Genomic DNA, 25,325 nt, shown 5'->3' with positions numbered 1-25,325 from the left:
AAGATCGAATTATAGGATTCGTTTTTGCATTTGTTGCGGTTACGGCTACTACGCCCAAGTCGGAGAATTTTACCTGCTGGTGCTTTTAGTCTTATATAATATATAAGACTAGAAGCACCAGCAGGTAAAATTTTCCAACTTTCTAAGTTGCGAAGTTCAATCGGTTTGTATTGAGCTTACAATGTTGCAAATCTGAAATTCGCAGATTATAGTATCGTTAAGTTCACGTCTGTAACCTGATTTTTTATTGTGACGGCAAATACAAAATGAAAAAAAATGAACGGTTAGACTCCGCAAAGCACATGTAGTGATCGTCGAGTTGCAACAATCTATTCTTCAATTCCATCAGCCATTTTCCAATCCACCGTACCCAGGCCACCATTCCATCAATAATGAAGCAGCCCACTTTCAAGGGTAGTCGTACTCGAGGTCTCAAGATTTACCTACTGCTTGGAGGGACAGCGCTATTCATGGTGTGCTGCTCCATAGTCTTCACGCTAGGGCGCAACGTCCTTCGACCCAACCCGGAAACAGTCGAGGCGTTTTCAGCGATGCAACACCAACAAACAGCCCCAGACCATCAGAACAAGGCAACCATACCAACTGTATGCCCCAGTCGCGAGACGTTTGCCATGGGCGAAAACTTCTACACGTCCGACTTCAGCGCAACCGACACCTCCACCACCATCATCTTCAACGTCTACCGAGGCGAGCCCGAGGCGCTGCAGATGCAGCTGGAGGCGGCGCTCAACCAGAACAACGTCGTGCCTCCCGACGTCTGGATCATGTGCTTCAACTCGCCAAAGCGACACTTGTACGAGTCCGTGGTGGAGACAATCCGAACCAAGTACCCCACACGAGGCCACCAACTCGTCTTCACGGCCTCCGACTTCAACCACAAATTCCATGGACGCTTCCTTCTCGCGTACATGGCCACCACCAAGTACGTGTTGATCGTTGATGACGACAAGGCCATCGACTCCACGACGGTGATCGACTACATCCAGTACATGCAGCGCCAGAAGGGTGTGTGGGGCAACAATGGCCACCGTCGAGCGTCAACGTTCGAGGGCTACAAGAGCTGGCCGAACGTCGGGTATAACCTCTCGACCACCGACATGGAGGAGCAAGACTACCTCTGCGGCATGTGGTTCCTGGAGCAGTCGTGGCTTGAGTACTTCATGAAGGAGCGACCGCCGTCCTGGGCGACGTCGGAAGACATGCACCTATCGCACGTGATGAGGAAGTACCTGAATTTGAACACGTACGGCGGCAAGGTGGCTTTGGAGGCCCCTGGGCTGCCAGGAAAGGAATACGCGGCAACGAAAGGGTCGGCGCTGGACCTGCGGGAGTTCATCTTCGACCACCAGCTCGGCCGCGGCAACAAGGTGGCGAACGTGGATCAGCCGATCGAGTCGTTGGTGTATGCGGAGTCTGTTGAGGACATCGAGGCGTTCATAGCGAAGCTAGACGCTTGCGCTGCTGTTGGCGACGAGGCGAAGCTAGACAGCGCTACCGTTTCTCCGTGGTGCAACGCCGGCAGAACGGCAGCGGTGTTCCGCGGCGCCAAGGAGCAGGACGTCAATGGCCTCATTGCAGCAGCTGAAAAGCTCTGCGCCAAAACGAACTGCGAGTACTTCAGCGTCAAACCGAAGATCAGCCACGGTATCAAATACTTCAACATGCGCGAGGGCTTCGGTCAAGCCAGCACCGGCGTCGAGATCCCGTTCCAGACGGGTGCGTCGGACGTGATGCTGTCGCTGGTGGGCATCCTCAACAACGTGCTGCCGCAGACGCTGTTCGTCCCAGATGTGTCTTCGATGCGGTGGCCCGAGACTGACGATGCGAAGCGCAACCGTCTGCAGATCTACCACCGCACAGTGCTGTTGGCGGTGGACATCCACCGGAGCTCCAAGACAAATGGCAAATGGGTTCACCGCGGTGACGACACAGATCCGTTCCCGATTGAGATGAAGACCTTCGTATGGTAGAACAAAGTGGTCACGTTCTATGAAAGTAGGATGTGGGCGCCAGTTAGTTAAAAGCGATTCGATTTATTACTGTGTTGGGAAATACTAAACAGTTAGTTATGATGATCAAAGGTTTCACTGGAATTGTTCTTATTTGACGCTTTCTTGCGACTGACCAGTTTACGCAGAGACGTGATGCCTAGCTCACCGTGTTTTCACTCGCCATATCGCGCCTACTGGTGATTCATACCCATTGCGCACTGGGTCGGACTGGATAGGTAGTGCATCTCATTGCAGCGGCGACCCCATGAGCACAGCGCGAAACCGTGTCCACAACGCAGGAAGCCATGAATACTTTGGGTGTGGCGAACTACCAGTGAACTCCGCAAACTTGTTTATGGATCACTGTACACTATTACAACTAACTGTAAGTGTCGTATCCCGACAGGCGATGGTCAGAAGCTACATCTATTCATCCATTTGCACCTTGTAGCTGGAGCTAGCTGACACCCACCCAACTCGGATGTACACCCAACTTTGGGTGCGAACCCAGTCAAGGAGGCAGCCCTAGGAGCACCCTAGTACGTGCATGCAGTTTGTGAGTCAGAGAACCTCTATTTGTGTTCGTAGTTAACTATAGTCCTGGGTTTTTCGGTAGACTGAGCTTATTTGACGTGTTGCCGGTAGCCATTATGGCGAGAATCATGATCACAACGTTGACGAAAAGGTTTCTTGAGCCTTGAAGGCTGTTCTGGTGCTCATGCTTGGAGCTTGAAGCGCAATTTTCTTGGTGGTGCTGGGACAGTAGAAGTCGGTCACCGTTGTCTTCTTGTGGTCAATCGATCCTTGTATTCCTCTTCCCAACAGCCCGTCGAAGTCGACAAGCTTTCACGAAGTTGTGTATGCAGTTAGCCTAGCGTTGGGGTCACGGAACGCAGCTAACCCTCTCGATTCTCAGTTTCCAATTTGTCATATCGCCGGTTCACAACACGGGAGCTACGGCAGTAAGTGCTGCTTGCACACGTTTTGTGTGTTTGCATCCAGCCAGAGCCTCCAAATCAGCTACAAATCCACTGCTCGTGGCCTCCTCATCGAGGACGATACACACAACCACCGAGCTATTCGAATAAAGCGCTTTATAAAAACAATAAGGTCGCATATTACTTCCTAGCCTAGAGAGAGAGGAAGTTTTAGGGATACATTCTTGTAACTCCGCCAATACGCTAGCATTTTTGATCCACACTGACACCGAAGCTCCTCCAGGTATGTGTCCAGGTGTCTCAAACCTAACACGAGCTTTGGTACTGCTATGTGGCTGCCGCCTTCCAAGATACCGTAAGCGTGATCAACACCGCACGATCTAGAGCACCCTGCTCAATTTGCTACTCGCTTGCAGTCTTAGGCATTGCAGTCCGTGCACGAACATCAGAGTACTCTCGCAAACTACTTGTCCTACGAACTTGCCTGTCTTGCCTTTAGTGGTTGTTTGGCCTTGAGTCTTGTCTAGCTGCGTGCTAGGAGGCGAGATGGAGACTAAATTGAATGAAATAGGCAAACTACGACTTGCTCTACTCTCTGCTGAGTAGCGCTCTAATGAAACTCACGCAGTAACGGACGCAATCATGCACATCCATGCGATCGAGGACGAGTGGATCCTCCAGCAACGGACTGCAATCTCCGTTACATTGCCATACTGGAGGTGATGTTTCTTATTGGAAATCTAACCGCAAACGCGGAGGGCTCGCACCTTCGTTGCAAATATAAAACGTTTCCTTCAGTTTAATTGTGAGCAACCTGTTGCAGACTTGAATTCTTGCCATTTTCCAATCCACCATACCGATGCCAACAGACTCGTGAACATGAAGCAACCCAACAATATGGCCAGCCGCACTCGAGGTCTCAAGATTCACCTACTCCTTGGAGGGACAGCGCTTTTCGTGGTGTGCTGCTCCATAGTCTTCACGCTAGGTCACCGTGTCATCAATACAACTGGGGGGGAACTGCACAGCGTCCTTCGACCCAACCCGGAACCAGTCGAGGCGTTTTCAGCGATGCAACACCAACAAACAGCCCCAGACCATCAGAACAAGGCAACCATACCAACTGTATACCCCAGTCGCGAGACGTTTGCCATGGGCGAAAACTTCTACACGTCCGACTTCAGCGCAACCGACACCTCCACCACCATCATCTTCAACGTCTACCGAGGCGAGCCCGAGGCGCTGCAGATGCAGCTGGAGGCGGCGCTCAACCAGAACAACGTCGTGCCTCCCGACGTCTGGATCATGTGCTTCAACTCGCCAAAGCGACACTTGTACGAGTCCGTGGTGGAGACAATCCGAACCAAGTACCCCACACGAGGCCACCAACTCGTCTTCACGGCCTCCGACTTCAACCACAAATTCCATGGACGCTTCCTTCTCGCGTACATGGCCACCACCAAGTACGTGTTGATCGTTGATGACGACAAGGCCATCGACTCCACGACGGTGATCGACTACATCCAGTACATGCAGCGCCAGAAGGGTGTGTGGGGCAACAATGGCCACCGTCGAGCGTCAACGTTCGAGGGCTACAAGAGCTGGCCGAACGTCGGGTATAACCTCTCGACCACCGACATGGAGGAGCAAGACTACCTCTGCGGCATGTGGTTCCTGGAGCAGTCGTGGCTTGAGTACTTCATGAAGGAGCGACCGCCGTCCTGGGCGACGTCGGAAGACATGCACCTATCGCACGTGATGAGGAAGTACCTGAATTTGAACACGTACGGCGGCAAGGTGGCTTTGGAGGCCCCTGGGCTGCCAGGAAAGGAATACGCGGCAACGAAAGGGTCGGCGCTGGACCTGCGGGAGTTCATCTTCGACCACCAGCTCGGCCGCGGCAACAAGGTGGCGAACGTGGATCAGCCGATCGAGTCGTTGGTGTATGCGGAGTCTGTTGAGGACATCGAGGCGTTCATAGCGAAGCTAGACGCTTGCGCTGCTGTTGGCGACGAGGCGAAGCTAGACAGCGCTACCGTTTCTCCGTGGTGCAACGCCGGCAGAACGGCAGCGGTGTTCCGCGGCGCCAAGGAGCAGGACGTCAATGGCCTCATTGCAGCAGCTGAAAAGCTCTGCGCCAAAACGAACTGCGAGTACTTCAGCGTCAAACCGAAGATCAGCCACGGTATCAAATACTTCAACATGCGCGAGGGCTTCGGTCAAGCCAGCACCGGCGTCGAGATCCCGTTCCAGACGGGTGCGTCGGACGTGATGCTGTCGCTGGTGGGCATCCTCAACAACGTGCTGCCGCAGACGCTGTTCGTCCCAGATGTGTCTTCGATGCGGTGGCCCGAGACGGACGATGCGAAGCGCAACCGTCTGCAGATCTACCACCGCACAGTGCTGTTGGCGGTGGACATCCACCGGAGCTCCAAGACAAATGGCAAATGGGTTCACCGTGGTGACGACACATATCCGTTCCCGATTGAGATGAAGACCTTCGTATGGTAGAACAAAGTGGTCACGTTCTACGAACGATGAGCCGAATGTGAAAGTGTCCACATGGACGTTAAAAAAATATAAAATCCTCCCTGAGTTTATGCTTTTGATTTTTAAATCCCAAACTGTACTTAAGCGATTTCTGCTAAGTACGACCGATCGTCGCCCTCTCAGCCGCACAGTCTCCTACAGCTCCGACACCTCTGGACAGACATGAGCGGCGGCGGCGAGTATCCGTACCCCAAGTACACGTGGTCCCCGGCCGGCGGCTGGTGGGCCAAGACCAAGAACTGGCAGCGCAAGACGGGCGTGGCGCTCGTGGTGCTGGCGGCGGCGGCAGCCCCGCTGGCGCTTTTCTCGAGCTCGAACCACGTCAAGTTCCCGGCCGAGGAGCGCCGCAAGCTCTAGAGACGCTGCACGAAGAGCGCGAAGGCGTTGGCAGGCCGACTGCAATGCAATTAATATGTGGACGGACAGATCGACGGTCAGATAGCGACGCAGACGAGGGGGGGGACGGAGAATCGACGACGGACGTGGAGCAACCACCGGAAAACTGAAAGAAACCCCGAGGGGAACTCTACCCATTCTTTGGCCACGAAGCCTGAGGGCGTCCTAGTTATTCAGCTCCAGTAGTCGATGAGTTGCTATGCTGTTAAAGTTGCTTTTGCTTTCTTCTTCGTCTGCCCGCACTGGTTATCGTCTGCTTGATATCGTACGGCATTTTTACTTTACAGATAGCAGACTTGTTGAGGAAGCAGAGGTGGGGCGACATGTAGCTAGACTCAAGAGGTTTTCATTACTTTGTTAGTTTAGGGCCTTGGAAGGGCGACGCATGTAGCAGAGAGACGGACACGGCGTGATCAGAACTCGTGATGGTTGAAACCGCGGCGAATTGGGGACGTCGAGGCGGCAACTTCCGGTGGCGCCGCCTGGTTCGCTGTGGGCAGGAGCTTGGGCAGCTTGAACCCCCATGCCGACTTGGGCTTCGGCTGCTTCTTCTTCCGGTACGCAGCCGACGTGGTGCCGCCCGCAGTTTCATCATCCTCATATTCGCTTAGATACTCCGTACTTGTGTCAACGCTCGTGTCGGCGGCGGCCTCGGGATAAATGGTGGGCTCGTCCTGGCGTCGATGGCTGCGCGGATCGTCGTGATGGTCGTACTCATCGTAGACATCGTAGTCATGGTCTTTGCGGTAGACATGATCTTTGTGATTGTCACGGTGATCGTTCCGGTAGTCATGATGGTCGTGGCTGTAGTCCTGGTGGTCGTTACCGTAGCTGTCGTCGCTGTGGTGGCCATCGTCGCTATGGTGATCGTCGTGGGCATCATTGTTTCCACGGCCACTGCCTACCATGTCATCCGTTGGCACCTCCCAGCTGACTTTGCCCGAATCGTGAGCATAGTAGTAGGTGCCTGGGTACCCGCGACTCTCGTATTTAATCCACCCGGGAGGCAGCTTCTCGCCAGACTCTCGGTCGTCCGTCGAGCCCAGCGAGGCTGTGTCTTCTTCCGACGATCGGTCGCTACCTCGCATCTTTTGTACGGGCATATCCTTGCGTCTCGACTGTGGCGCCGAGCCGGTGTCCGATCCCATGCTTCGTACCGATCGTGGCATACTGCGGTTTCTCGCCGAATCCTCGTCGTCCGCGTCGTCTTCGGGCTCAAGGTACTTCTTCGGCGACGGGTTCTTCTTCTTCTTGGCCTTCCACATCGCAAGAACGTCAGACACGTTGTCTAGAACGGGTGGCTCCTCTTGAGCCGTCTCCTTAGGTTTCTCGCGAGGCTTCTCCTGGGACTTCTCCCTTGGTCGTTCCTGAGGTTTCTCCCTTGGTCGTTCCTGAGGCTTCTCCCTTGGCTTCTCCTGGGGTTTCTCCCTTGGCTTCTCCTGAGGTTTCTCCCTTGGCTTCTCCTGAGGTTTCTCCCTTGGTTTCTCCTGGGGTTTCTCCCTTGGCTTCTCCTGGGGCTTCTCCGGGTTTTCTTGGGGCCTCTCCTTAGGTTTCTCCTGCGGTTTCTCTTGAATAACGGGCGGCTGATCCTGCGGCTTCCGCTGTCTCCTGCTCCTGATAGCAGCAAGGGTGTCCTCTTCCTCGTCCTCGGGCAGCTCCAAAAAGCTCGTGTTCTCGCGCCTAGAAACGGCGCGCTGGATAACCTGCGCGAAGCCCATGTTTCGCCGGGTGCTCGTGGTTCCTGTCTTTTCCGCCCTCATCTGGTCGAGCTCCTGCTTCTGCTGCTCCAGCTTGGACTGGAAGTTGACCAGCACATCCTCCATCCCCTCCAGCATCGCCAGCATGTCGTCGGCGACGTCGTCCAAGTCCTCGGGCTTGACTTCCGGGAGCTCGCCGGTGTCGCCGCTGTCCACCGCGCGCATCTTCTGCAGCAAGGTCTTGGCCTTGACGCGGAGGTTCCTCTTGGTGTCGGCCTCCTTCCGCTGCGCCTCCTCCAGCTGGGCCACGCGGGCCTGGGCGTCCTGCAACTGGTGCACCGTCTGGAAGAACTGCTCGTCCTTCTTGGCGCTGAAGCGGTGGTTGCGGATGGCGTCCATCCAGAGCTCGGCCTCGGCCCCGTCGTCCGTGTCGAGGTAGAGCGGGCGCATCTTGGGCACGTCGCCCGTCGCCGTCTGCTCGGCCGTGGGGCGCGGCAGCTTGCCCGACACGCGGAAGCAGTGGTCGCCCGCGCCGACCGCGCGCTGCAGGCAGTCCGAGTTGCGCTTGATGTCCGTGAGGTACTCGAGGTCGATGATGCCGCGCGGCGTCTCGTCGTCCTTGGCGTTGTAGTAGAAGAGGTACGTGAGCGGCTTGATGACGAAGTAGTACTCGTTCCACGCGCCCGGCTCGTTGTCCGCCTGCTTGCGCAGGAAGCCGCTGCGCGTGGCCTTGGCCGTCAGCGTCTCGGCGGCGCCCTCGGCCTCGATGGCGCTGAAGCGCACGCGCGGCCGCTTGACGCTGGGCTTGCCGCGGCTGTCGCGCCCGCCGCTGCGCCCCGAGCCGGGCGGCCGCGACTTGGAGCGCAGCGCCGTGTCCTGGCGCCGGCGCTCGCGCTCTCGTGAGCGCAGGTCCGGGTCGGACCGCTCGCGCGTGGGCGAGAAGGACGGCCGCGCGTCGGGCTGCGGCCGGCGGCGCGAGGGCTCCCGCGACGGCGAGCGCGACTGCCGGTCTCGACGCGGCCGCGACTGTGCGCGCGGCTGGCTGCGGTGCCGGCGCTCGCGGTGGCTGGGCTCGGGCGGCATGACGAGCGTCCGCACTGCCACTGCCACTGCCACTGCCGGAGCTCCTGTTGCGATGTGAGTTGTGCGTCGCCGGACCGAACGCCACGCGCGACGCGGCTCTGCGCCACATCCACATGGCGAAAGAGCGAGCCTGCCGTCTATACGGATCGCTGCAGCGCCCGACTGGGGACATACACCGAGTCAGTCAGCCGCTGGATTCCGCGGTTCGTAAGGGAACGAGTGGAGCCATTCGTCCACGCGGTCGGGCGCAGCAGCGAGCGGATTAATGACGGCCAGCCTTGGTTGCAGCAAAGGCAACAACTCGCTCGGTCACATCCCGAGGAATTAGGCGAGAGAACGGTCGGGCAAACCAGGCGGCGAGGACGCTGCTTGGGCGTCATGACGCGGTTGACCCCCGCGCTGTCAACTTGTGTGAGGCCGCCCCGCTCATATGAAGGCGCCGTCAGCGAAGCGCTGCATCTGCTGCTTACGGTATGCGGCTCGTGATCGATGTGCGTTCGTCCACGCTGCGCTGCAGCTTGCTAAGCCGCGATACTACTCTGCGGATGCTCTGCGCGCCAAGCTGTTTCGGAACGCATGGCTGCCAGACGCGCGCCGGCAGCGGACGGTGTCTCGCTGTCAGCGAGTGGCTGACACCCACAGTCCCAGAGCCCAGACCGGCCGACCGAGGGTTTTGCTCTGAGCGAGTCGCTCAACGCCACACCATCGTCGGCTCGCTGACAAGAGGGCCCGAGACGAGCGTACGGCGGCACCCAAAACTCAGGTACATTATCTTACGAAAGCTCAAATGTATTGTCTCTTCAAAGTTGTCGCGAACTTCTGTTGAGGAAGCACCCCGGCGACTACATCCACTACAGTTCGAACCATGGCAACTTCCTGCAGCGAACTGATGTCTCGCCGCCATGAACCACAGGTACATCGTCTACGGCTGTTGAAGCTGATCTTGCCCGGTGTTGGCGTTAGCGCACCCCTGTGTACATGTATGTGTACCATCCGGAACCAGGGAACGGTCCCGTCTCGGCGCCAAAAAACATTTTTTGAAGTTTGAAGCGCTCCGGCTTGCCAAGCCGCTTGGGGCTGCTCGGACTGAGCTTGTCACTGCCGTCTCCATTGCCTATCGGATAATTCGTTTGCCCACATCAGAAAGCCGCGGCAGCGGCAAGTCGACAATAAAATACACCATGGTCCATGGCTCATAAATGGCCCGACGCAGTACAGTGTCCTGTATGAAGTCAAAGCCCATGAACCGCGTCGTCATCCACGCCTCGCACCATCTTCTGCAGGCGCTGCTGATGCAGAGCCGTCTTGGCGAGTTTGTAATCGGCGGACAGCGTCGGACTGCGCGCTGATCCCGCCGCAGACGATCTGATCGAGTCGATCTCGATGAAAATGCTCAGCCGGCGGATGGGAGTTTAGAGCCGATGGGGAGGCGATCAATACTGTACGTGCTCGTCGAGCGTTCATTCTTGGCAACACCGAAAGCTGGACGGAGCTCCGCTGCGACCAACATGACGGCGCAGCGGAGAACTCACTCGAGTGCGACTGCTTAACCTGATGCAACGTGTTCGTTGTTAGGTGAGACCTTCCCAAGAAGGCATACTCGGAGACGTCGACAATCAGCGAAGCGAACCAGCGGCCATGAGTGCTAATGTACACTTCTGCATTAACGCTACCGGTACGATATAAACTACTGTAGTGAAGCTAACGGCGAGGGCGGTGCGTCCATAATAAGTAGAGCGTGGTGTCTGGACTATTCCTTTGGGGTGAATGGAAGGCTCACATGTGCAGCCCGAGGTAGAACATCTGCCGCTCGTGCTCCTTCTCGAACTTCTCCACGACGGTTTTCACGAGCTCCTCCGTGAGCTCGTCGGATGGCACGTTAAGTTCGCGACAGAGGTCGAGCACGCGCTCGCCGCCGGTCAAGGCCTCCTCGGGCGTGTCCTCCGTGTCGAGGCAGATGATGTGGAGCTGCTTGGTCTTGAAACTTAGCCGAATCCGCATCTGAATGTCTGCAACACACAACACGCAGACGCGACACGTGCGTTAGCCAGTCGTAGACATGGATAAGCAATGCGCCCAGCTCAGCTCGGCTCACCCTCCAACACGGTGAGGAACATGACGTAGTCCAGACACACGACCACGTCGATGTCCAGGAGCTGCTTGTTGCTGAGGCTCTGCCAGCGCTCGGGCGCCTTCTTGAGCGGCATGTCCCGCTCCAGGATCTGCAGCACGCCGTTGCCCGAGAACAGCGCGGCGTCCTCCTTCTGCAGCACGCTGTGCATGACGGCGTAGGGCGTGAGGAACTTGAACGTGCGCGAGTCGGTGCTCGTCTTGCCGGGGAACGTCACCTGCCGCCCGGCGCCGTAGGAGCAGACGCGCAGCCCCGCGGCGCTGAGGCTCTCGTGGGCGGCGGCGCTGCGGTTCACGTTGTTGGCGCACACCATGGCGAACATGGGGCGGCGCGGCTCGGCGCGCTGCATGCTGCTAGTGCTGCTCTTCTTCTTCTTGGGCTTGCGCTCCTTGTGGCCAAACAGGAAATGGAGCATCGCGGGAACTTCAAGCTCGACGCGCTCCCCTAGCAGTAAAAGGGCCGCTCTCACGAGCTGTCGCACTGGGGCGAGCGTGCGGCGAGATCACTGCGGCTCACTATGGTGAGCGCGTGTCTGTCTCCGACGGTTGGTGCGCTGCCGGTTGCTTGCTCCGCCGGCGCTCGCTTTGCAGTCGGCCGAGATCGCGCCCACGTCGGGCTCGTCGAGCTCAAGCCGCCGAATCGAAAGTGGCCCGTGGATGGGAGTGCTGGCCTTGCAACAAATATCGAACTTTGGTGCAGGTAAGAACAGCGTCAGCGGAGCTACTCGTGAGTGCAACTCGCTGTCGACTCGCTGCGGGTTGAAGGGAACAACAAGAGAGAGGATCAAACTATTCTATTAACGTAAGTGAACTTAAGTACAAGATGTCTGGTAAGTCCGAAGCCAGGATATCAGCGCCGGTGTCTTCAAAAAGCCCGGTGGCTTCACGTGGCTCACCCCTTGGCGAGGTGACTCGACAAAATCCGCCGCAAACTTGACCGATGCCAAGGGGGAAAGGAAACGCAAGGCCACATATTCTGGACGGGTATGGTGCTGAGACCCGTCCAACTGCAGATGTTCGTTCACAACTGCGCGTCAAGAACAGCTCCGATTTCTCGACCAATCCAAGATACGTTGGCAACCGTCTTCGACGATGAGGGGGGGCATACGAGGGAGAATGGAAGCGCCTATGGCGGATCCTATGCACGATCTGTATAGCGACACTTTGGGTACAAGTCTCCAAAGAAAGCAGCGTGCGCGAATTCAGTAAAACAGCAGGACGGCGCTTACGAGCGCTGGCTAAACGGGAGCGGCGGAGGCCGCACACAATGATCTAGGGTACTCGGCTACGAAACCCAAACCTGATACTCTGAGAGCAGTTGACGTGCGACCACAGTTCATCCGGGGTTTGAAGCATGACGGAGTTTGCCACCGGTTCCGTAGTGTCCTCTTCTAATCGTGTGATGACTGCCCAGGGCTCCATTACCACCTCCACCTTTGTAACGATAGGGTTGCCAGAACTATATGTCTGTTCCAGAGCTCGCAATCGGGTACCCGAGCCCGGGTAAAATGCTTACCCGGCCGGGTATACCCGAACTTCCGGTAGGGTGCGGGTACCCGAGTCTATCTGTAATGTTGCATAAAGTACAACCGCTTGCCTTTGTTATAGATATAGCCCGCTTCTCCGTGCTATTTTCATCCCAAGAAACGACGGCGATTGTACAAGACGCTGGGAGAGTACCAGTTCTTTCAGTGCTTCACCAACCCGATCAACTGTATCATCTACTAAACCGTGTGCAGGCCGTACTCGCTCGCACAAAAAGCAGAAAACAAGTTCCGCTTCGTTCATTGTGGGTGCTGCAGATTTGTGCTCTTCGGACGAGAGCGATGACGAAAATGCACCATGCATAAATCTTGATGAGCAAGAGGAGTTCGACAAATACATGAGCTGCTCCCTAGGTAAAACCAACCTCGACATATTGGAATGGTGGAACTCCACAGGTAAACCAGCATATCCGAAGCTTGCGATGGTGGCAAGGGCGACACTGTGCATTCCGGCGTCAAGCGCCGTATCGGAAAGCAATTTCTCCACTTACAGGAACCGTAATGTGTAAATCGCGGAATTCCCTCAACCCATCGATGCTAGATGATATTCTCGTAGTGAGATCTAATAGCGATCTCATCGACTGAGAGTAAAGATGAACTCACCATATATTGCACATTTTGTTTTGAATGGCTGTGTTTTTTATATAATGGGCCGGGTAAAGTTCGGGTACCCGAACGGTGCTGTCGGGCGGGTGCGGGTACCCGGAGTGAACAAGAGGAGCAATCGGGCGGGTGCGGGTAACCCGAAAATCGCCATTTGCGAGCTCTGGTCTGTTCGCAACAATGTCCGGAACATACCACGGATATCAATGTGTCCACGGGTGAGCCTTCACAACCAACCCACTTCCTCTGAGCTGGTTGACGTCGTTTGTCAATATTTGTGGTGCATAGGGATCTTTTTGGCGTAATCGAGGGGAGGCGATTTCCTGTTGTTGTTCATCTAATACAAGTCCACTAACTTCGGCCTGTCCATTTGTCTTCCAGAGATATTGATATTGCAACTCCGGTTGATGTCGTAAATATAGTTCCTGTTGTACTCTCATATCCTCCGCTATCTCCAGTGATGGATACCCAAGTAGAATCGCTAAACCCCACCGGCCTAGCTTGGGTCCAGTGTGGTGCTTGGTTTCCCCTATTGGAGAGGGAATATCAGTAGAGTACGCTGCGACCCCAGTTCGCTGAATGTGAAGTTCTGCAAGTGTGCATTCCCGGATTCGATGATACTTCTTGCCGGTAAGCACGGCTCTCCCTATTTCACGTAGCCCAGGGTTGTCATTCCACAGGAACGTAGGCCAAAACCGTATGTCGGTCCCACGCCGCGTCCACGGCTGGTAAGGTATTGGTGAATTCAACCTGATTTCCAAAACATTACCATTCCTCCAACACGCCATTTCACACAGTAGTGTGCTCGTGTGGCGTTCGCGGTACTGCTGCATCTCCTGTTCGGCATCCGAGTCGGGTACCAAACATTCACCAATCAATGAGCGCAGCCCCCATCCGGGAGGTACTGAACCCGTTTTGGGTGCTCGCTTCGACGGGTGTGGAGAGATCGGACTCGCCCCTGCCACGTCATCCTCTCGGAATGCCCATGTTCGCAACGCCGCATAATAAATATCCGTTTTTTGTGTGAGCCACAAAAGTGCATGTTTCATCCGTTGAGTTTGATACCCAATACCGCCGGCTCCCTTCGGAGTATACAGCAAGGCAGGGCTGACTTTGTGTCGGCTAGTCCTCATTAAAATCAAGCATTTTTGAATCATTTTCCAACACCAAAAATTCGCTGCATAGTTGAGAAACGCAGAAATTAAAACCTGCTTAATGTTGAATCAATTTTTATAAGTATACAAACAATAAATACTGAGCTAAAGTCAATAAAACAATGGGGTGTAAATAGATTGACCTAATCATAGTCAAATTTGTATTTTTATATACGTACAAAAATGTCTATCTTGATATTTCTTTTATACGTATATACGTACGATATTTTAATTTATAATTTCAAATTTATATATAAGAAAAATGGCGAAGTCTTCGGATGCATTCAACCAACTTCTGAAACTAAAGATTCCATTAAAAGCTTGGGGAGACTTTTATCGAGTTAAATATTGAATACCAAATACAAACAATGGTGCATCGATACTGGACATAATCGTACGTTGCGTAAAGCGATCATTGAGAATATCCGAAACGACAAAGTCGAGGGAGTTGTGTTCAAATAATATGACGGATACGACAAAATACGTGTTAGTGTGCTTTGCCGTAACTTCTTGATACTAAAATATTATAATAGTGCCCCATCCCTTTAATAGTACCCACCCTGATTCAAATTGTCAGAATTATCAGAATTATCAGATGATCGCAGACATCGTAAGCAAAAATCAACTTTGGCGCTTAAAGCAAGGTCTCGCCGGTTTGGTTCGATCTCTCTAATTGTCAAATGTGAGTCGTGACAATGAAGCGCAAGTTCACCATGGAAGAGGAGTTGCAGACTACGCGTGGTTCAAGCCTCCAAGGAAAACATTGACGAGTGTAAAATGAGCGGCAACTTTCAGTACACTCGATGTGGTAACGTGAAAGTACCAGGAAATATTGTGGTTCGAAGCTGGCTGACCCGTGCTTGGAAGGCTGTGTCCAGCGAGACCGCCATCACATGCTTCCATCGTTGTTTCCTCGGAGCGGATGATCAACTCTGACCACGCACTCCATCTACGGAGAGGCTTTTGTGGTTTTGCTGGCTGAACATCGCGCGGCTGCATCTACCAACGACGATGTAGTTGTGGAAGCCGAAAACAGCAGCGAGTCTGAAGATAGCGACTCGTTCATCGACATCATCGGAGAGGCTGATCTCTAAGCAAGCACATGCAGCTTTTAAGACTTCCAAAGCAACACGACTCTCACTTGACTACTATAGTGCCCCATCCCTTTAATAGTACCCCCTTTTAATAATTCCCCACCCTAGTAGGAGGTACTAACTGAGCGCCCCATGGGAGCACTATTATAGTATTTACACTACTTGCACTTATCAAATCAATCTTTTTTAATCAGTTGTATCAATTGGCCCCCGTCCCCTCCCCTCGACTTCCCTCATGTTATGCGAAAGCTAACGCTAAATGACTACAAGCAACATCCAGACTGTTTTGTCACGCGGATGTCGCCCGTAAAAGACTCAGGCAAAACGCACTGGATAATATACTATCCGCCCATGTATAAAACCTAACAGGTTCGTCCCGGTACATTATTCTTTTGTCATCTTATAAGTGGTTCAGGGATCTGTGTTTATATAGGGACTAGTATCGGCACTTGTATCGCCCCCACTACTCTGGATAAAATTAGTAAATAAATTTCGTTTAGAACGGTCTTCATTCTTCAAAAAGCCGAATGGCGGAAAGACTGGTCTGGTTTCGTCTTGTTGATCAGGAGGGGGTGGCGTACAAGGGAACGGCTGCGAGTAAGGCCAAGCTTCCTGCTGATGGTGATGTTGATGACCTCAGAGGTGCTGTGCATTCGAAGAACTCCGGCATTCTCCATGGGATTGTTCCCGCTCAACTCCTTGTCTACGCCGACAAGACAGCATTGGATGCGAATACTGCGGATGTTCCGACTAATCTCAGGTCGTCGCGTTCTTTGGAAGAAAGGGAGGAACGAGAAAAGGAAGATGGTCTTGGTCTTGGACCAGATGAAGATCATGCTCTGTTGGTTGTGGTTCCGAAGCAAGATGATATGAAACCTTCCTACTTTATCGAATCCAGTATTCAAGGCAATGTCAAGAACTCCATTTTTCGCATTATGGATACAGCAAATGCCAACAAGGCCATTGGCATGGGTGTTTTATTTCGCGGCAACCTTGCAGTGACTTGTTGTCATAATTTAACGGAATCACAAGTTGTAAACAGTATGGTGACTGTACGAGCATCAAACAATGACCAGGAAGTGGTTATCCAGCTTCGTGTGGTCTATCGTGATACTGACTTGGACTTTGCGATTCTGCAATCAAACCATCCACGGCCTTTCATGATGCCATGGACTGGAAATCCGGTCAATTTGCGAGGATGTAATCTGGTTTTGGCATCATTCCGAATTGGTATTGACCCATATCAAACAATGTACCAGAACGAAGTTGGATTCTCTCCGGCATCTGGCGTCACCTTAAGCAGTGATCAAAGTCACTTGCTATATTGGTGTGCTACTTTCGCGGGTGATTCTGGTGCAGCATTGATCATGAAGGGCAAATATCTTTTGGGAATTCATGAAGAAGCGATTAATGCGTTGCCAGATCAGACTGAATCAGGAAAAACACGAAGCTCAAAAAAGCGCAAGGTTGATTTTGCACGTGCGGTGACGGCAGGAGGTTTAGCTCCAGGTTGTTCGGCACTCTTAGTGCATAGTTTTGTCGATGCATCTAACCCTTCCCAGTGAACACAATCGACACGCTCACCAAGCTGCTGGTGGTTCTAAGTTAGTAGAGGAGAATGAATTATTTGCTGACAATGGAGACAAAGCATTTGAATTTATTTCGTGGTTCACAGTTCTACATCTAACGCAGACGATTTCAATTAGCGTCATTGGTTCTTGCTTTGTTTTGGAGCAACGCGCTACCCAGCCATTTGATCTATATTCTGATTTTGCCAAACGTGAGTGCGAACCCGTTCATGTCGGTTTGTCCTGCGTAGTTGAGCTCGAACAGATTACCTGCACCCTCTGGGGATCCGGGGGCCACTGAAGAACTAGGTGAAGCAGAGCTTGGCTGCTCTTCCCGGCGTGCTTTGGGGGCTCGCCCAGCTCCAGGCAATACTGCCTCTTCGGCCGCCGTATCCGCGTCCTGTTGCAGCTGTAGCCGCTTAGCACCGGCAGAATTCATTTCATCCATACTGAGAAAAGGCCGTGCTAGATCTACGACATCCTGCTCACGTGCCACCAGACTCCCGGGGCCTTGAAGCTGCATGTCGGTATACGCACATCGCGCCATAGTGTGCCCAAGGTTACCACACCGCAGGCATTGTAGGCGTCGCCCAACATCGGGTGCTTGATAACGATACTCATACCAAACCAGATTAGCCGCACGATCCCTTTCAGAAAGTCTGGACACCCAGGTTGCTTGATTGTTAATCGCCATACCGTCGACGTACGGAGTTCGGGTTGCAGATATCCAAGTCTTCAAAGTCAAACTCTGCTGCTTCAACGCCTAAAGAAGGCCGTCAATCGGCCAATATCAAGGAATCTCGTGACGCTATATAGTCTCAGTTCATACTCCGCCCGTGATGCTGTTAGCTTCCCGTCTTTTCCGAGCTGCCTCGCCCAGACCGATCCCGAGGTCGGTTCATGCACATCTGCTAGCCGGTATGCGTTGCCTCTGTACGGCACAACTGTCATCTTGTGCTTCATCGCCGCCTCCCGATCAAAGAAGAAGAAATGAATCGACTTCTGGAACTGATGGTTTTAGTCTGACTGAGTGCGTGGAGTTCAGCCAAATTGGAAGTGGAGGAGCAACAAGTAAAAAGGCGGACGCAAGGACAAGAGGCAGCATGTAGCAGCTCGACAAGATGGAGCTTCAATTAAGTTCAATGCATACGACTTCCCGATCCTCCCAGCCTGCAATCACTCGCTGCAACTTCAACTTGCACCCCTTGCTGCGCAATGGCCCATAATCACGGCAGCTCCTGGGCCGGGGGCTGGTCGGGCAGCACACTCTGCTGCTTGGCGCCGTGCGCTTTGGCGTGCTCCTCGGCGACGCCGAAGGGCGTGCTCTTCCAGGCCTTCTCGAAGTCCTCGACGGAGCCCGACGTCACCGTGTGCGCGTGAGTGCCATCGTCCTGCTCGGACGCGCGCTTCCACGTCGACTCGAGCGCACACGTGCCGATCTGGCGCCTGTGCTGCGCCTTCAGCCGCCCCGCGGAATCCTCGTAGCGGCGGCGCGTGCTGTTCACGCGGCGGCCGTTGTCGTCCGCAGTCAGACACGTGCTGTACGCGTAGGTGAAGAACGAGTAGCCATCCTTGGACTTGGACGGTGGCGGCGACAGATTCGGAGGCACTTGGGTGTCCATAAGCTTCGCACCGACAGGCAGGTCGTCGAAAAAGTCGCTAGCCATCAGCTTCTGCTGCTCCGAGTCCTCCGTCTCCATCTCTTCTTCTTCATCCTCCTCGTTCGCTCCTTCCTTTTCTTCTTGCTCGGCCGTTCCAGTCATCGGCTCGTCCTCCTGCTGACGAGCGGGGCGCTGGCGAGGGAAGATTAGCAGACGCGTTGACGGGTATTCGTCGTCGAAGCCTCGCATGAACTCCTCCTCGTCGACCAGCGAGTCCAGCCACGAGAACGGCGACACCAAATCCCAGTTCGAGCGGAACATCGCAGTCAAACGACTTGCTTGCTCCAGAGCTTCTTGGCTACTGACCGAGACCGAACTACATACTTCTCGAGAAATGAGACCCGACGCTGGCAGCTTCAATGCTGGTCATCTTGACGCTCAAGGTGGACTATGCTAGGATGTGCCAGTTGGAGTTCCCCGAGAGATCCGCTGGTGAGACTTCTTTGACGCAACAAAGCACATTTCACCATGATACATTTGCAGTTAGGTCTTCTGCATGGTCGGTCGCCAGCTATCATCCTGCTTTCCTAGAATCGGTTGTCTTCAAGGCGCTGGTGCAAATTGGCGCGGCTTCGGACGCCACTGCACGGCGCCCTGGGTTACTGGACGGATGAGCTTCACGATCGGACCGTCCAAAATGTTCTCCTCGTCTGGAAGATATAATATCAACGTGTTGTCCACGTCCAGCTTCGTCCACATTTTCTGCCCAGACGCGACGATCTGCACCAAATGCATCTTCTTCTCCTTGTCCCATTGCAGCACGCGCGAACGCTGCCACTCGTCCTGTGCCTTGGCTAAATAGTCCACGATAGCTCCAACCGCGTGCCTTCCTTGAGGGAACTCAGGCAGACCCAACCTTTGCTGGCCCCTCGACAGCGCAGGTGGTGGAAAAGTGATCGGCCTCTGCGTGCTCATGCCCTGAACTACCATAGCAGGCGGCGCATACGCGTTTGCCGATATCTTGGCGCCAGTAAACGTTTTACGGTCAATATCGCTTGGCGGGGCGGTCGCCGCCGACAAGGGCGCTGGTCCAAAGTGCAGCGTCGCAGTAGCCCCCAACAATTGCTGCTTGCAGTGCAGATAGGGCGTCGACTCGAGCACGAAGGCATAGCGTTCGGTGTCGGTGAAGTGTGGCGTGTCAAAGTCCTCCTCGTCGAAGTCCTCGTCGATGGAATACTCGCTCATAATCTCCTCCACCAGGTCCTCGTCGCTGATCCAGCGCTTGGCTCCGGGGATACGTGACGTAGGCAAGTGCTTGTCGCAGTACACGCCGAGCAAGTTGCCTTCGTTGCCGATCATGAGTCCGGCGTCGGCTGCGCACTGCGGGTGCACGCCCACGTTGCAGTTCTCGGCCTCGCAGATGACGGAGGCGCCTCCACGTTTGCGGCAGATCGCGCACAGGTACCTGAACCGTCCGTTCTCGATCTCCTCGAAGCCGTCCACCGGTTCCATGCTGGGGACATCGCGCATGACCAGCTCCGGGATGGCCAGCGCGCAGAGCACATGCACCCACTTCTGCTCGTCACTCGCGGCCGACTCGGACACGGCCAGCGGCTTGAGCGGGCCGCCGTACTGCATGCAGACAGCGCACATGAGCTGCCTGCCGAGCAGACACGACGGGCAGCGCCACGGGCCGTCGTCCTGCTCCCTCATGACGACGCCGAAGCACTCCTCGTGGATACGGACGGGGCACGCGTCGTTGCCGCAGTACAGCACGCGGCCGCAGGACCAGAGGCCCTCGCACACGCTGCAGTTCTCCTTGGGCACGTAGTGCGGCACGTAGCAGTCGTCCACGTACTGGCGCAGCCGGCGCAGCAGCTCGTCGTCCGCGTGGTCCAGGCGGAAGCCGCACTGCAGCTGGATGGCGTCGGCCTCCTCGTGGCGGGGCAGGCCGCCCGACGACTGCTGCGCGTCCCAGGGCAGCACGCGCTGCTCGCGCGGCAGCAGCTCGCGCATCTCCAGCACCTTGACGTAGTTGCGGATGAGCAGCAGCACGCCCGGCAGGTCGGGCGGCGCCAGGTTGGAGATGTCCACGGCCAGCTGGCGCCGCTGGTCCCACGTCGGGTGCGTCGGGAACGCGCGGTTCGCGCTCGAGGACGCGGCGTCGCTCTCGCCGTCGTACAGCTCGTCCGCCATTATCGTCTTTGCAGCATGAACAGTATTGGCTCTCATCCGCCGCCGCCACGTCTATGCTCGTGGTGTGCGGCACACCAACTCAGTATGCGCTAAGCCGTTCGCCAGTTTTTTTGCAATCGAGCCAGAGGGGGGTCTCTCCCATACAGAGACGCGGAGGCAAGGCAAGCCCGCCGACACTCGGCAATATCCAGGGACTCGACTGCGCAGGGCCAGCGGAGCAGTGCAGCAGTGCAGCACAGTGTGCAGTGAGTGCAGCGCAGGGCGGAAGAAGCCAAGCAAGCAAGCGACGACCCCACGAAAAAGTGCACGTTGCCGGTGGAGGAGCGTCCATCGCCGCGTCGTCGAGGAACTGACTGAGCCCGCAGCGCGTCAGTTCGCAACCTCCCTACTACGTGCCGGGCACGTCCGTCCCGCTCGTTTTACCCCCTTCGCTTCCTAGCCTAGAGACCGTCGGCCAAGGCATGAGCTCGCCCGACGAGGCGCCCGCGTCCGAGGGCGCGCTGGCCAAGGAGCTGAACGCGCTCGTGGCCAGCACCAACTTCGACGACAAGATCTGCCTCGAGGACTTCACGCTCATCCGCGTGATCGGCAAGGGCTCCTTCGGCAAGGTGACGCTCGTGCGCAAGAAGAACAACAGCAAGGTCTTCGCCATGAAGATCCTGACCAAGTCCCACCTGCTCAAGCGCAAGCAGGTGGAGCACACCAAGACGGAGCGCCGCGTGCTCAGCGTGGCCAGCCACCCGTTCATCGTGGGGCTGCACTACGCCTTCCAGACCGAGGCCAAGCTCTACTTCGTGCTGGACTACTGTCCCGGCGGAGAGCTCTTCTTCCACCTCTCGCGCATGGGCAAGTTCGACGAGGACATGGCGCGCTTCTACGCCGCCGAGCTCGTCGTGGCGCTCGAGCACCTGCACTCGCTCGGCGTCGTCTACCGTGACCTCAAGCCCGAGAACATCCTGCTGGACGAGCTGGGCCACATCAAGCTGGCGGACTTTGGACTCGCGAAGGACGAGGTCACGGAGATCGACAGCGGCGCCACGTCGCTCTGTGGCACGCCCGAGTACCTGGCGCCGGAGGTGCTGGCGCGCAAGGGCCACGGCACAGCGGTGGACTGGTGGGGGCTCGGCATGGTGCTGTACGAGATGCTCACGGGCTTGCCGCCCTGGTACACGCGCAACCGGCAAGAGCTGTTCGCGCGCATCCGGGAGGCGCCGCTGGAGATCCCCAACTACCTCAGTCGCGACGCAGCCTCTCTTATCCAGTCGCTGTTGCACCGTGAGCCGGAGAAGCGTTTGGGCAGTCGTGGCGCAGGTGACGTGAAGGCGCACCGCTTCTTCCGCACCGTTGATTGGGACGGTCTGCTGTGGGCCGAGCCGCCGTTCAAGCCGTCGGACCCGCAGTCAAAGGAGGAGGGCGACACGTCCAACTTCGACAGGGAATTCACCGAGCTGCCCGTGAGCGGCACTCCACTGAGCAGGTCTGCAGGCGGCTCCGGTCTGCCCAAGAGCATGTTCACAGGCTTTACATACGAGGCGCCGACACTTTCGTACGGATCCAACACGTCGCAGTCGAAGGTCGATGTGTCCTCCACCCCGTATATTTAGGTAAAGCAAGCGAAGCGAGGAGCTGTCGCTGCGCTGCCAAGGCCACCAATGCGTGTGAGCAGGAGCTGTGCATGTTGTGTATCCGGATGCGTGGGCGTTCTACCAAGGGCACGCGGATCCCCAGTCGCCGGCTGGAGAAGAAGTTCATGAAGCTGCCGGAAGACACCGACGAGCACGCAGGAAGGCGAGGCCGAGCAGCGAGTGGAGCTGCAGCAGGAAGTACAGAGGTCAGGTAGCTATATAGCGCGTTTTTGGATCGAGCTAGCTCCGTGGCGGTCGCGGACGCGCCATGAAGCCAGCAGGCAGGATGTCCCCTTGATAATAGAGCGTTTAGAAGAATGCAAGTTGACGCACACACACGCTCGCCCGAGTCCTCGTTGCACTCTGCACACGCACATGGCCAGCTTTCGACTGGCAAATTAGTCGCAGCCATACAAATTCCTAGTCAAAACGTGTCATTGGCTGGCAGGTGCTCGTCACTATCGATCCACACACAGTAGGATGGCTGCGACCGCCCCCGCCTTCGCCGCGTGCGGCGTGCGCGTAGCACAGGACCCCGTCAAGGGCAAGGTCGTCTTCAGCGAGCGCGCCTTCCAGCCCGGCCAGGTGATCTTCAGCGAGCAGGCCTTCGTGGCGGCCCCGTGGTCCACGGACCTGTGCGGTGGCTGCGAGGAGCTGCGCAGCTCGACGGACTCCCGCCACCGCTGCCACTGCGAGCGCACGGGCGCGCCCAAGGCCATGTACTCGCCGCGGCTGCAGGACAACGTGGGGCGGCGCAACGTGGTGGTGAGCATCATGAAGACCATAGATGGCGTTGAGGAGGTGGACCGAGCGCGCTGCATCCTCAAGTGCTTGGCCATGTACGAGCGCGACGCGCGCTCGCTGGACGAGGTGCTGGGGCTGACGTGTGCTGGGCAGCAGCGAGCTACGAGCGCAGCCTTGCAACTGCGCCGGCAGCTGCCCGACATCTTCCCCGCGGGCTTCTCGGACCAGCAGATGGCGACTCTCATCGGCGTGTTGAACACCAACTCGCACGAGCTGGAGAACCTGGGAGGCTCCGGCCTGTTCCTGTCGGCCTGCCGCATGGAGCACAACTGCGTGCCCAACTGCAGCTTCACGACCTTCGACTCCACGCTGTGGATGACGGCGATCCGCCCGATCGCGCCCGGCGACGCGCTGTCCATCGACTACGGCAACTTCTTCTACCGCCCCACGCCGGAGCGCCAGGAGTCTCTGCTGGAGTCGTACGGGTTCGTCTGCGCGTGCGAAGCCTGCGTCTCGACGCCGGACCCCACGCGCGCTGTCCGCTGCCTGTCTGGGAACTGTCCGCAGGGCGTCATGCTGCCGAGTCCCGTTCGGGTCAACGCCCCCAGCAGCAGCATTGGGCCTAACCAACTGCAGTTTGAGTGGCGCTGTCAAACCTGTGGCAAGGTCGCGGACGCGGCCGAGCACACGCGCATCCTGGCGGCTGAGCAGGATCTGATGGAGAACGGGTTCCCGGAGAGTCTGGAGGAGGTGGATGCTGTGGTGCGCCGCGGCGTGCTGCACGAGCGCCACTATTTGTTGTTCTGGGCGCTGGACAACATCGGCTGCGAGGCTGCCGCCACCACCGCGTTCCAGGCTGAGGCGCAGATGGCGCAGCACCGCCGCGCGCTGGCGCAGGTCTGGGAGCGCATTATTGCGTACATGAACGTAGTGGTGCCGACGGCTCACCACGAGAAGACCATCTACTACGACAACTTGGCGCAGGTTCAGGTGGTGCTCGGAGATCTCGGCGCGGCCAGCCAAGCTTATGCACGTGCGTACGAAATCTCATGCGTGGTCAGCGGCACGGACTGCTCCCCGACGCGCAAGCTGCAGCGTCTGATGGAGAAGCCCCCGCAGACGGCGGAGGAGCTGCGGCAGCTGTACGCTGCGGAGGCCCAGCACCGCCGACGTCCTGCGAGCGAGGCCGATGACGAAGACATGAGCGACTGATGAATCGCGAAGGCAGCAGATAGATTTGGGTAGGAAGCAGGGCCTCGCATTGTTAATAGCATCTGTGGTGCGTTGAGGCCAATTCTACGCTGGTGTGTACGATGGCAGTAAGTGCAAGGTTGTTGCTGCCCCTGTGCTTGCTTGCGCGAAGCTCAATCACACGGAGCGCGCAAATAGAGCTTCGTCGTAGGAAGATGAACAGCACATGCTTTCCAACTCATGAAGCATGTGTTATCCATCTTCAACTCGTATCTTATCGTAGGTATCCGTACGAACTGGTAGAAACCAAGGTGTCCTAGCCGACGCACAAATTCTTGGCGCCACCATGGCTCTCGTGTTGAGAGTCTCGTCGCAGCTGGCTGAAGCGTACTACAAAAGCTCGTTGCCGAGACCAACTCGATGGCTCTGGCATCGACCGCAGCAGCCCCGAGAGGCCGTGCAGCAGCCCGCGAGATGCCTCCTTTGAAAGGACGGCGCCTGCTGGCACCCGCGAGGGTACATCGACGCGAGCGTCTCTGCCGGTTGCGGCGCCAATGCCGAGCGGGTCGAGCAGCTCGAGGTGCAGATGCTGGCGCCGCTGCGGCTCGCCGTCCTGGCGGTGCAGCAGGATGACTCAGCGCTGAGTGCGCCGCTAGTGAACAAGTCCAGACAAGTTCAGTCGAGCTGAAGGCGTCGCCACGTCGAGCGGCTCGCTTTCGGTGTGCGACAGTCGCGTTGTCCCCTCTTCAAGGGCCTCAGGGCCCTTACAGAGAGGGACCAGCCACCTGAGCAGACGCCCGAGCTGGTCCCTTCGCCAACCCGTTGCGCTCGGCGAGCTCTCTCCGCCGTGCGTCTGCTCCGGATGGGGCGCTGCACCCACTTTGCAGGCCCACGCTCGACCAGGTCGAAAGCCCACGGCAACCAGCCCGAGATTTGAGCCCGTGAGGCCCCGAAGGGAGAGAGGGACCCCGCCGCCTCGTGCTGCAGGCATCTCGCCGCCGTTTCTCGCCGTCCTGGCCAGCGCCCACGACAGGATCCAAACTTGCCGTCATGAGCTCGCTCGCGACGAGGCCTACAGCGACTCGCTGCCAGCGGGCGGGCGAAGGCTCCATGCAGCAAGCAGGCAGGCAGATTCGCCGCGGCGATGCGCGTCTGTCGATCGACTCCAAGAGGTGTCGCAACGGACCCATACAAAGCTC

The 25,325-nt window shown here is 56.6% G+C and overlaps 8 protein-coding genes across 8 annotated transcripts; 4 read left to right on the top strand and 4 right to left on the bottom strand.

The window, feature by feature from the left end:
* Positions 1-632: 632 nt before the first annotated feature.
* IUM83_12029 (Eukaryotic translation initiation factor 3 subunit E) lies at positions 633-1,991 on the top strand (the record flags this gene model as incomplete). The annotated part of the gene is made up of 1 exon (XM_067936627.1): positions 633-1,991. One exon carries the CDS (start codon positions 633-635, stop codon positions 1,989-1,991), a length of 1,359 nt encoding a protein of 452 aa, XP_067794995.1.
* A 2,111-nt stretch (positions 1,992-4,102) lies between these two features.
* On the top strand, positions 4,103-5,857 carry IUM83_12028 (eukaryotic translation initiation factor; the record flags this gene model as incomplete). Its single annotated transcript, XM_067936626.1, has 2 exons — positions 4,103-5,452; positions 5,624-5,857. 2 exons carry the CDS (start codon positions 4,103-4,105, stop codon positions 5,855-5,857), a joined length of 1,584 nt encoding a protein of 527 aa, XP_067794996.1.
* A 452-nt stretch (positions 5,858-6,309) lies between these two features.
* On the bottom strand, positions 6,310-8,676 carry IUM83_12027 (WW domain; the record flags this gene model as incomplete). Its single annotated transcript, XM_067936625.1, has 1 exon — positions 6,310-8,676. One exon carries the CDS (start codon positions 8,674-8,676, stop codon positions 6,310-6,312), a length of 2,367 nt encoding a protein of 788 aa, XP_067795089.1.
* A 1,776-nt stretch (positions 8,677-10,452) lies between these two features.
* Positions 10,453-11,222, bottom strand: IUM83_12026 (rna polymerase ii subunit a c-terminal domain; the record flags this gene model as incomplete). Its single annotated transcript, XM_067936624.1, has 2 exons — positions 10,453-10,685; positions 10,772-11,222. 2 exons carry the CDS (start codon positions 11,220-11,222, stop codon positions 10,453-10,455), a joined length of 684 nt encoding a protein of 227 aa, XP_067795090.1.
* A 6,773-nt stretch (positions 11,223-17,995) lies between these two features.
* Positions 17,996-18,691, bottom strand: IUM83_12025 (putative transmembrane protein; the record flags this gene model as incomplete). Its single annotated transcript, XM_067936623.1, has 1 exon — positions 17,996-18,691. The coding sequence occupies one exon, from the start codon at positions 18,689-18,691 to the stop codon at positions 17,996-17,998; it is 696 nt and encodes a 231-aa protein (XP_067794994.1).
* A 282-nt stretch (positions 18,692-18,973) lies between these two features.
* On the bottom strand, positions 18,974-20,566 carry IUM83_12024 (uncharacterized protein; the record flags this gene model as incomplete). Its single annotated transcript, XM_067936622.1, has 1 exon — positions 18,974-20,566. The coding sequence occupies one exon, from the start codon at positions 20,564-20,566 to the stop codon at positions 18,974-18,976; it is 1,593 nt and encodes a 530-aa protein (XP_067795091.1).
* A 461-nt stretch (positions 20,567-21,027) lies between these two features.
* On the top strand, positions 21,028-22,170 carry IUM83_12023 (AGC protein kinase; the record flags this gene model as incomplete). The annotated part of the gene is made up of 1 exon (XM_067936621.1): positions 21,028-22,170. The coding sequence occupies one exon, from the start codon at positions 21,028-21,030 to the stop codon at positions 22,168-22,170; it is 1,143 nt and encodes a 380-aa protein (XP_067795028.1).
* A 501-nt stretch (positions 22,171-22,671) lies between these two features.
* On the top strand, positions 22,672-24,147 carry IUM83_12022 (uncharacterized protein; the record flags this gene model as incomplete). The annotated part of the gene is made up of 1 exon (XM_067936620.1): positions 22,672-24,147. One exon carries the CDS (start codon positions 22,672-22,674, stop codon positions 24,145-24,147), a length of 1,476 nt encoding a protein of 491 aa, XP_067795082.1.
* Positions 24,148-25,325: the final 1,178 nt, after the last annotated feature.

Source organism: Phytophthora cinnamomi, assembly GCF_018691715.1.
Source record: "Phytophthora cinnamomi strain GKB4 chromosome Unknown Contig22, whole genome shotgun sequence".
Lineage (NCBI taxonomy): Eukaryota > Oomycota > Peronosporomycetes > Peronosporales > Peronosporaceae > Phytophthora > Phytophthora cinnamomi.
Note: the sequence above shows the minus strand (reverse complement) of the source record. Positions and strands in the feature narration are given on the sequence as shown.